The sequence below is a fragment of the Carcharhinus amblyrhynchos genome, chromosome 12, assembly GCF_965287045.1.
Source record: "Carcharhinus amblyrhynchos chromosome 12, sCarAmb.v2.hapA, whole genome shotgun sequence".
Taxonomy (NCBI): domain Eukaryota; kingdom Metazoa; phylum Chordata; class Chondrichthyes; order Carcharhiniformes; family Carcharhinidae; genus Carcharhinus; species Carcharhinus amblyrhynchos.
Genome location: NC_137335.1, coordinates 72368115 through 72378291, shown reverse-complemented (window position 1 = coordinate 72378291; position 10177 = coordinate 72368115). Strand labels below are relative to the sequence as shown.

The 10177-nt window shown below is 42.4% G+C and overlaps 3 protein-coding genes across 5 annotated transcripts in view; 1 reads left to right on the top strand and 2 right to left on the bottom strand.

The window, feature by feature from the left end:
- slc30a6 (solute carrier family 30 member 6) overlaps window positions 1-624 on the bottom strand; it is a 144964-nt gene extending 144340 nt beyond the window's left edge. The window contains exon 1 of the mRNA XM_080200697.1: window positions 437-624. Within this exon, the coding sequence (XP_080056823.1) occupies window positions 437-611 (175 nt within the window). The 5' untranslated portion in view covers window positions 612-624. The remainder of the gene's footprint in view (window positions 1-436) is intronic.
- The window catches only part of LOC145351095 (protein CEBPZOS-like), a 652257-nt gene extending 643748 nt beyond the window's left edge, over window positions 1-8509 (top strand). Inside the window, exons 1-6 of one of the 3 annotated variants that reach the window (XM_080200708.1) lie at window positions 1637-1676; window positions 2965-3117; window positions 5574-5692; window positions 7672-7716; window positions 8186-8275; window positions 8396-8509. In XM_080200708.1, coding sequence (XP_080056834.1) covers window positions 5575-5692; window positions 7672-7716; window positions 8186-8271 — 249 coding nt within the window. In that variant the 5' untranslated portion in view covers window positions 1637-1676; window positions 2965-3117; window position 5574 and the 3' untranslated portion in view covers window positions 8272-8275; window positions 8396-8509. Of the gene's footprint in view, window positions 1-1624; window positions 1677-2964; window positions 3118-5573; window positions 5693-7671; window positions 7717-8185; window positions 8276-8395 lie in introns of those variants that run through there. The other 2 variants (XM_080200707.1, XM_080200709.1) reach the window with 2 other exon arrangements.
- Window positions 8270-10177, bottom strand: part of cebpz (CCAAT enhancer binding protein zeta) — a 29190-nt gene continuing 27282 nt past the window's right edge. Inside the window, exons 15-17 of the mRNA XM_080200705.1 lie at window positions 9160-9218; window positions 8794-8875; window positions 8270-8496 (exon numbers count right to left, since the gene is read on the bottom strand). Coding sequence (XP_080056831.1) covers window positions 8360-8496; window positions 8794-8875; window positions 9160-9218 — 278 coding nt within the window. The 3' untranslated portion in view covers window positions 8270-8359. The remainder of the gene's footprint in view (window positions 8497-8793; window positions 8876-9159; window positions 9219-10177) is intronic.

The window sequence follows — 10177 nt, the reverse complement described above, 5'->3', positions numbered from 1 at the left end:
CACTCCTCCCCCTCCACCCCTACCCCCACTCCTCCACCCCTACCCCCACTCCCCACTCCTCCACCCCTACCCCCACTCCCCACTCCTCCACCCCTACCCCCACTCCCCACTCCTCCACCCCTACCCCCACTCCCCACTCCTCCACCCCTACCCCCACTCCCCACTCCTCCACCCCTACCCCCACTCCCCACTCCTCCACCTCCACCCCTATCCCCCCCCCCACCTCCACCCCTATCCCCCCCCCCCACCTCCACCCCTATCCCCCCCCCCACCTCCACCCCTATCCCCCCCCCCACCTCCACCCCTATCCCCCCCCCACCTCCACCCCTATCCCCCACTCCTTCCCCCCCCCACTCCTCCCCCTCCCCCTATCCTCCCCCTCCCCCTCCCCCTATCCTCCCCCTCCCCCTCCCCCTCCCCCTATCCTCCCCCTCACCTTCTTCTTCTTGCACATTCACCACATCCACCGCCACCATGTCCGGCTTGTCAAGGGCGATGCCAAACGGGGAGATCTTCCTCTCAGTCACCCCCGAGGGCACCACATCGGGTTTGGGCCCGAATTTTCGGGGGTAATAATCCCCACTCAGGAACCGGGACGTGTCTTCCGCCATCTTCAGCCGCCGGTTTGGAGCTGCCCCCTCCCCGCCCCCACCGGCACCTTAAAGCTGGACCCTCGCCAACCGCCCCCCCCAAAAAAAACACTCACCCAGCCACAATAAACAACACTCAGCAAATAAAATACTCCTTTCACACTAAATCCGCCTCACCGAAATGTAATAATGATCCTTAATCCCTTCAAAATGAATTCTGATCCATAGATAGAAAATGTATCATGAACTATTTGTTCTGTAAAAGCAATTTACTGCAGATGACCCTTTGTCCCTGTGTTTATTTTATGTTTATGATATTTGATAAACCAACAAAACGGGAATTTTTAGCCAATAAGTACAAACAGGTAACTGGAACAAGGGCTGCCAACCATCAAATTTTGTTAAGGTTTGCTAACAAAGGAACCAGAAGTAATGCATGAAAAAATAAATTCATTTATTCTTGTCGCAAGTAGGCTTACATTAACACCGCAGTTAAGTTACTGTGAAAGTCCTCACACTCCAGCACCTGTTCAGGTAGACTGAGGAAGAATTTAGCATGGCCAATCCACCCAACCAGCACATCTTTCAGACTGTTGGTGGAAACTGGAGCAAACCCACACAGAGACAGGGAGAACATACAAACTCCACACAAGCCAGGAATCGAACCCAGGTCCCTAGAGCGGTGAGGCAGCAATGCTGACCACTGTGCCACCACAAGATGCTGGAGAGTTGGATAAATCTGTAATTTTACTTTAAATGACTGCATGACTGGGCCAAATACACATCATGTCAAAACAGTAACAGATATTTTTATGGGTGGATATAAAAAGTAAAATGGGATTAGTTGTCCATTCATTGTTGGTAAAATTTTGTTAAAAGTAAGTACTAATCCAGCTGAGGCTTTTGTCTGAACTCTGATTCACCATCAGGCAGTTGTACAGTGAAGGGGGTTGTGCTGGGCTCTGAGCCCAGGCTGGGAATTCGAAACGGTGCAAACGCTTTTCTCTGGGCGGACGGTGGCCCGCTGGAGTGAGTGGAGTGCGCAGACTCAGGAGCAGCCTGAGTGTCGGGCTGACACCGGGGAAGGTGAGAGTTGGTGAATTGTCCCGAATACAGTGGAGGGGGGAACTGGATACAACACATGGTCTCCGGATATTCGGGAGTCGTTTTTAGTGTATCTGAATCCAGTGCTGAGGGCCCAGTGTCGATGAGTACAGGCAGATACTGAGCGTTCAATGTCTCTGGGTACAGGCAGGTGCTGAGGGTTCAATATCTCTGGATACAAGCAGTACTGAGGGTTCAGTGTGGGTATAGGCAGTACTGAGGCTTCCGTGTCTCAGGGTACAGGCAATACTGAGGATTCAGCGTGGGTACAGGCTGGTACTGAGGGTTCAGTGCCTCAGGGTACAGGCAGATGCCAAGGGTTCAATGTCTCTGGGTACAGGCAGTACTGAGAGTTCAGTGTGGGTACAGGTAGATACTGAGGGTTCAGTATCTCGGTACAGGCAGGTATTGCAGGTTCAGTGTCTCTGAGTATAGACAGGTACTGAGGGTTCAACGTCTCTGGGCATAGGCTGGTACTGTGGGTTTAGTGTCTCTGAGTACAGGCAGGTACTAAGGGTTCAGTGTCTCTGAGTACAGGGAGGTGCTGAGGGTTTGGTGTTTCTAGGTACAGACAGATACAGAAGACTCTGTCTTTGGGTACAGGCAGGTACAAGGAGGTGCTGAGGATTTGGTATTTCTAGGTACAGGCAAATACAGAAGGCTCAGTGTCTCTGGGTACAAGCAGATATTGAGGATTCAGTGTTCTTGGGTACAGGCAGGTACTGTTCAATGAATCTGGAAACAGGTTGATATTGAGTGTTCAGTATTCTGGATGCAGATGGGTGTTGAGGGTTCAATACCTCTGGGTACAGACAGGATACTGAAGTTTTGTGTCTCTAGATACTGAAGATGCCGTCTTCATGGGTATGGATTGGATGGTGAGGTTTCATTGAAGGTACAGATCATGAATTCTGTCTTTGTGCAGGTTATGGGTGCATACTAGTTGGTTGCAAGTGGTATTCAGATTGTGGTCATGGCAGGAGGATTGCCTGACCACTGACTTGAGAAGTTGGTCATATCGTGGGACACCAATAACTCAGTACCTGTTGGTTAATTGTTGCCTGTGTGCTGTCATTTATTCTTGCTTTAATGCATTTTAATCAGATTAAATACAGTAATTGTGTTTATAGAATCCCTACAGTGCAGAAGGAGGCCATTTGGCTATCAAGTCTGCACTCATAACAATCCCACCTCAAGTCCTATCCCCATGGGACATAAGGGGTAATTTAGCATGGCCAATCAATCTAACCCATACATATTTGGACTATAGGAGGAAATCTGTGCATCTGGAGCAAACCCATGCAGACACAGGGAGAATGTGCAAACTCCACACAGACAGTGACCCAAGCTGGGAATCGAATCTGGATCCCTAGAGCTGTGAGACAGCAGTATTAACCACTTTGTCACCCAATGTGTTCATAATGTGAGAAATTGTTAAGTCTTTTCTCTGACATATTGTATAATGAATTTATTCTTGTGGCATTACATTTTTGAGGTTTGCCTGCTGCTCATTATTTTGTAGCAAATATATGGTATGCATTTATAAATGATAACAATCAACACATTTAATGTGTCAAATGCTAGATGACAAGTAGGAGTTAAGAACATTTGGGGTGGAGGCTGAAAATAATCAGAGAGCTTTCGAGGATGTCCTTGAAGATGAATGAGGTTATAATAGATTTCAGGTTTACGAAGGAGATGCAGTGGAACTGGATTGTGAATATTTAAAAGTTGCTGGTGCTTGAGAGGGATAAGAAAACACTTAACTAGGTTAGACAAGGCTGCAGACACACCAAGACCATGAAAAGATTTATAAATGAAATTTATATCATTTCAATATCAAAGCTTTGGGAGTTGGGTAGACGGTGTGATTAAGTGTGCAGTAATTGGCTCCGGGCAGGATGTGTGTGACAAAGTTAGAGCTTATCTTGGGGTTAACTGAGGAATTGGTGAGAACAGTATTGCAGAAGCCCATATTTAAAGTGAAATTTGAAGCTTGGTTCAGGTTTGAAGACAATACCATGTTTAGACATTTGAGTTCAATTTGAGCAAGCTGAGAGGCGAGAAGGGAAGATGTGCAGTTTCTGGTGGGCTGACTTCACTGTTCTCACAGCAAAGATAGTGACTGATTTAGAATGTTGTTTGTGGGTTGAGGAGGAACTGGAGCCAAGGAAAGGCTTTTTCCATTACTTCATCATCCAGGAGGTGCAGAACATGTGTGGCTTGAGAAAGGAGGAGTTCGCTACCCAGTTTTATTCACTGTGTTGTATCAGATGAAGCTGTAATCATTTTAAAGGAAAACTATTTAGAAGAATGAGGGGAGATCTCATTGAGACATATAAGATGATGAATGGGATGGATAGGATAGAGGTGGAGAGACTCTTCCCGCTCAAAAAAGACAGTAGGACTAGGGGGTACAGCCTCAAGATAAAGGGGAGGCGGTTTAGAACGGAGTTGAGGAGGAACTTCTTCACTCAAAGGGTGGTGAATCTCTGGAATTCTCTGCCCGTTGAAGTGGTGGAGGCTGCCTCGCTAAATATTTTTAAGAAGCGGGTTGATGGGTTCTTGATAAGAGAGGGGATTAAGGGTTATGGGGAGAGGGCGGGAAAGTGGAACTGAGCCACAACAGATCAGCCATGATCTTATTGAATGGCGGGGCAGGCTCGAAGGGCTAGATGGCCTACTCCTGCTCCTATTTCTTATGTTCTTATGTTCTTATTCAACAGATTGAGAAAATTGTGGGTTCTGTTGGATGGGCGGAATGAGCACCCTCGTGTGCATCTATTTTGTGACATGCCTGTTTATTTTAATAAGTCACTGTTGCTTTAGAAGATATGAAATTAAGTGTGGAGAAATTTACTTTTCAATTAGCAACATTGCAAGTTACTCAAAACTGATCCTGTTCAAAAGACATCCATCACAACATCAGGATATAAGGAATGTTGTGTTTTTTCTTCAGGAAAAGAGTATCAGTTGGGTCAAAACAAATTTTTGACAGTCTATAGATTTGTTGTGGCACGTTCTCGTTTAGTGTTTTGATTGTCGAATCATCCTCAGGAAATGAAATAGTCTCAGTGGTGCTTTTGCCATATCTGCAAAGATTTATCTGACAGTAATCTGCTTTTGTTTTCTCTCAACTTCACCACAGGAAATGTTCATTAGTGGCACAGCCAAGATAATTAAATAACTTGGAGTCAAATCTACTATTTGGTAGTGTTCCATCTGAACATTGGCCACTGTCACTGATGCAATTTGTCATGCGTATCGCCATTAGGGAATATATCGCAAATGACATTTTTTAAAAAAATTGTATTTGCTTATATCCTGTAAGATTAAGTACATAATTAACCACTGATTATTAAAGTTGCTCCATTTGGAAAAAGCTAACATTTTAATTCTTTGGTTCAGTTGGTAGCACCCTCACTTGAATCAGAGGTTTATGTACTATCCAGGATTTCAGCACAGAAAAAATCAAGGCTGATACTTCAGTGGAGTACCAAGGGCATGCTGCACTGTCAGAGGTGCTTTCTTGCAAATGAGATTTTAAACTAAGGTTTCATCTGTTCTCTCAGGTGAATGTAAATGATCACAAAAACTAATTCAGAGAAGAACAGTGCAGTTATCCCCTCTGTCCTGAACAATATTTATCCTTCAAACATCATAAAAACAGATTATCTTATTACATAGCTGCTGTGTGGAATGAACAAGTTGACTAACATTTACTGCATTACAACAGTGATTACAATTCAAAAGTACTATTGGCTGTAAGGACTTTGGGACATTTAAGGACCTGAAATAGACCATTTAAATGCAAATTTTTTTATACCCTGTAAACTATAATATTACAAACTGTTTATGGAATCCCCATTTCCCTTTAAGAATGACACCTAGAACTATGGAACCATTAGCAAGGAAACTCTTCAAGGGAGTTTTATTCTTAGAAGTTGCAGGAGCAGTTGGAGCATATTGGTTGTTTCAAAGGATGAACGTGAGTCAAGGTAAGGATGACTGACTGCTACATTCATCCAATTTCTTCCTTCATTAGTTTAACCACCTAAGTAGATCTGATTCACTTAATTATTTATACTTCCTGCTAAAATATCAGGTCAAAGTACAAAGAGAAATGTATTTAGAATCATAGAATGGTTAAGCAAAGGAGACCAATTGACCCATTGTGTCTGTGCTGGCCCTCTAAAGGAGGAGTGCACCTGGTGCCATTGTCCCTAGTCCTAGTCCTGCAAATGTTTCTTTTAAGTAATAATCGAATTTCCTCTTGAATGCCTTCAATTGAACCTGTCTCCACTAGACTCCCAGATAGGACATTCTAGATCCTAACCACTCAATGAGTGAAAAAGAATTTGCTTGTTGCCATTGCTTCTTTGGCAAATTGCCTTAAATCTGAGGTCTCTGGTTCTCTCACCGTCCCATCAATGGGAAGTTTCTCCCCACGTACTCTGTCCAAACCCCCTCATGATTTTGAATACTTCTATCAAATCTTCTCTTCTACAAAATCCTACCTTCGTTTCATGCCAAGACAATTAACACCGCGCTGCTTCCCAGCTGTAGATGTTTTCACTGTGTTTTGAGAAAAGTTAACATTGATTTGCCTTAATTTTTTTTCATTTGTGGGACATGGGTGTCACTGGCTAGCATTTATTACCCATCCCTAGTTGCCCTTGAAGGTGGTGGCAAGCTGCTTTCTTGAATTGCTGCAGTGTGCGCGCGCTGTGGATTGACCAACGATGCCATTAGGGAGGGAATTCCAGGATTTTGAACCAGCGACTGCTAAGAAATGGCAATCTATTTCCAAGTCAGGGTGGTGAGTGGCTTGGAGGAGAACTTGCAGATGGTGGTGTTCCCATGTATCTGTGCCCTTGTCCTTCTTGATAGAAGTGGTCGTGGGTTTGGAAGATGCTACCTTATAGACAGTACACACTGCTGCTACTGGGCATCAGTGGTGCCAATCAAGTGGGCTGCTTTGACCTGGATGGCATCAAGCTTTGAGGGTTGTTGGAGCTGTACCCATTCAGGTAAGTAGGGAGTATTCCATCACACTCCTGCCTTGCGCCTTGTAGATGATGGACAGGCTCTGGGGAGTCAGGTGAGTTACTCGCTGCAGTATTCCTAACCTCTGACCTCTTGTGTTTATGGGGTGAGTCCAGTTGAGTTTCTGGTCATTGGTAATCCCAAGGATGTTAACAGTGGGGGATTCAGTGATGGTAATACCATTGAAAGTTAGTGAAGATGGGTGGGCTTAGGACAATATTCTGAGGGACTCTGCAGAGATGTTCTGGAGCTCAAATGACTGACCCTGCACAACCATCTTCCTGTGTGCCAGGTATGACTCTAACAAGTGGAGAGTTTGCCCTCTGATACCAGTTTTGCTAGGGCTCCTTGATGCCACACTCAGTCAAATTCAGCCTCGATGAATACCTCTGGAATTCAGCTCTTTTGTCCATGTTTGAACCAAGGTATAATGAGGTCAGACGCTGAGTGACCCTGGCTAAACCCAAACTGGCTGTCACGGAACAGTTTATTGCTGAGTCAGAGAATTGTTACAGTGCAGGATGCCATTTGGGCCACTCTTTGGACCAGCTCTCCAAGTAGTTCACTTAGTGCCATTCTCTTGCCTTCTCTCGTTAACTCTGCCCATTCTTCCATTTCAGACAAGTTTAATTCCCTTTCTGAATGCTTCAATAGAACCTGATTCCATCACACTCTTAGGCAGTGCATTCTGGACCTTAACCAATTGCTGCATGGAAGTATTACTTTAAATCTGTGTCCTCTCATACTCAATCCTTATATAAATGGGAACAGTTTCCCGCTTTCTACTTTGTCCCTACCCCTCGTGATTTTGAATATCCCTATCACATCTGTCTTCCATGGGCAAGTTAAAAGCTTTTGCACTTTGGTTGGCTATTTCTATAATGCTTTAAATGAGATTAAAGTGCAGCTGAATTTCTGAATCTTTTTCCAGAGTTCAGACATACAGTAAATAGACGGTTTCCCTCAATTTTGGAAGGTGAGTACTGTCCTTTTTGTTCAAATCAGGTTAGAAAAGGAGATATTTTCAGAAGTTTCTAAGCAATTCTTCAATGAAATCACTCTTGAATTCAGTTGAATTTATAAAGTTAGTTACAGGATGTATCCATGGGGAACAAAACACAAATAACCAAGATAGTGTGGAAAATGTTTGCCAATCTCTCTGACGAGCAAAGGTGGCTTAATTTTGGTACAAACTTATGTGCTTGCCTTTAATAGCTAGAAATTCTGTATAAAATATCAACTTAATCTGGGCTTTGTAATTAGCACCCCAATCTGTCGTCTTCTGCATATAAAGACAGTTTTAAAAAAGCAAACAGAACTTAAAGAAGTGGAGAAGGGAGTGTAAAACAGAGGGATTATTCCGGATGCTGACTAATTTAAAGACCAAAAATACACCGACAACCATGTTATAATTTGATTCAAAATAAATTTCGTTACATTTTCAGTTTATTATAAATCCAATGAGTGGGCAGGAATTTATGGAATCCGAGAACACGATCAGGAAACCTGGTCCAACAAACGTAATCAGTAAATATGTAAGTACAAAGTCTAAAGATATAAAAATTGACTTGGGAAGAAGTTGAAGAATGTTTTATAAATACTGGTTTAGTAAACATTGTTCATCTCTTTAAAAATCTTTTCTGTTTATTTCGCAGTTTCTTGGATTTGAACAACTTCTTCTGCTTACGTAGTGTTTGTGCATCTTTGCCTCTAATCCAAGCATCACGATCAGCTTCCCATTGTAGCTGCTTCACACCTGGGGAAATATCATATGTTTGATACTCAGTAGTGAGCCACCATTAAAGTTCCAAATGGGAAAGCTTCTATAATAGATACATCCAGCCTCTAGGAGAATGTTATATCTTGACACAATAACAGAACCTGATTTTCACATATGTAAATAAAATCCTTTCAAGATGTTAAACTGAAAATTGCAAAATGGAGAGTACAACTTTCGTATGCTTAAGTCAAAAATTACAAGTTACTATTGTCTCTAGGTACTTAACTGACACAAAACTCTTTGCTTTTCCTCTATACTGATAGCAGTACTTACTTGCTTTATCTTTGTTTGCCATTGCATTTATGCCAATGTTGTCAAACTTTGATCCTACATTTTCATCCAGCAAACAGCCAAACTGTGTAAAGGACAAAAGTTAATTTAAAACACTGCAAAAAAAACCCGTTAAAACAATATTTTTTCACCCCTACTATATTAAATGGCATTAATTATTTCGTCACCTCATGTTTCTGCTTGACTTACAAGAATATCTGGCTTCTTGGAAGATTGCAGTTTACAAAATAGTGGAGCAATTTACACATGCATATTAAGTAATTGCCTGAACTACAGTCAAATATAGCAGGACTGTCATAACCTATTGTCACCTTAAATAATTTATGCAAAGAACAGTGTGCTACTCACCTCTTCTGCAGCAGCAAACATGTCAGCATCATCCTTAAAACCCTTTTTGCGTTTTTTTCCTGCAACAGTGTGTACGTTTTAGGATATTTAGAAAATAACTAACCGCTCAACAAAATCTATCTTTAAAGTCTTGTGTGCATTTCTGTAAATGAAGCTAATGTATCTAGAACTCAAATCCTAAGAAGTTCCCTTCAATTTATGCTGCACAGAACTGAAAGCTCACTTAATCTAACTGGTTAGGAAACAGAAACATGTAATGAGATGTGCTTGGTCAACAAAAAATAAGCAAACTTTGAAGCACTTCACCACTTCTCCCATTTGCTCCAAGAGCTTATATAATCTGAAAACATGAATTTACAAATGTTGAAGCTGTGATTTTTTTTCTAATGACTGGATGTAAGAAAACCAGGTAAGCCAATATTTTAAAAAAAAAGCAACTGTTAAATATTTTGTTGTCACAACTCTTCTGAAGGTAATGAATCATGACAACATATGATTCTTTGGATGGCTAGTAATTCTGTTGTTACTCAAAATGCAATTTCCCTTTTTAAAAGTTAATGTTGAGTGTTCCCATTATGATGTGGGTATGCCGGCGTTGGACTGGCGTAAACACAGTAAAAAGTCTGACAACACCAGGTTTTAGTCCAACCGATTTATTTGATAATAGACTCTCAAGCTTTCGGGGTTAGCCCCTTCGTCAGGTGAATGGAGAGTTCTGGCCTCAGACAGAGCATATAAAGCACAGACAGTTTAGAGATTACTGATTAGAATGCGCATTCTAATCAGTAATCTCTAAACTGTCTGTGCTTTATATGCTCTGTCTGAGGCCAGAACTCTCCATTCACCTGACGAAGGGGCTAACCCCGAAAGCTTGTGAGTCTATTATCAAATAAATCGGTTGGACTAAAACCTGGTGTTGTCAGACTTTTTACTGTTCCCATTGTAGCAGAATAGATTCCCATCCCAATCCAATACACCCCTTTAGCACCAAATACATAGCAGCCAGGGAATTGCAGGA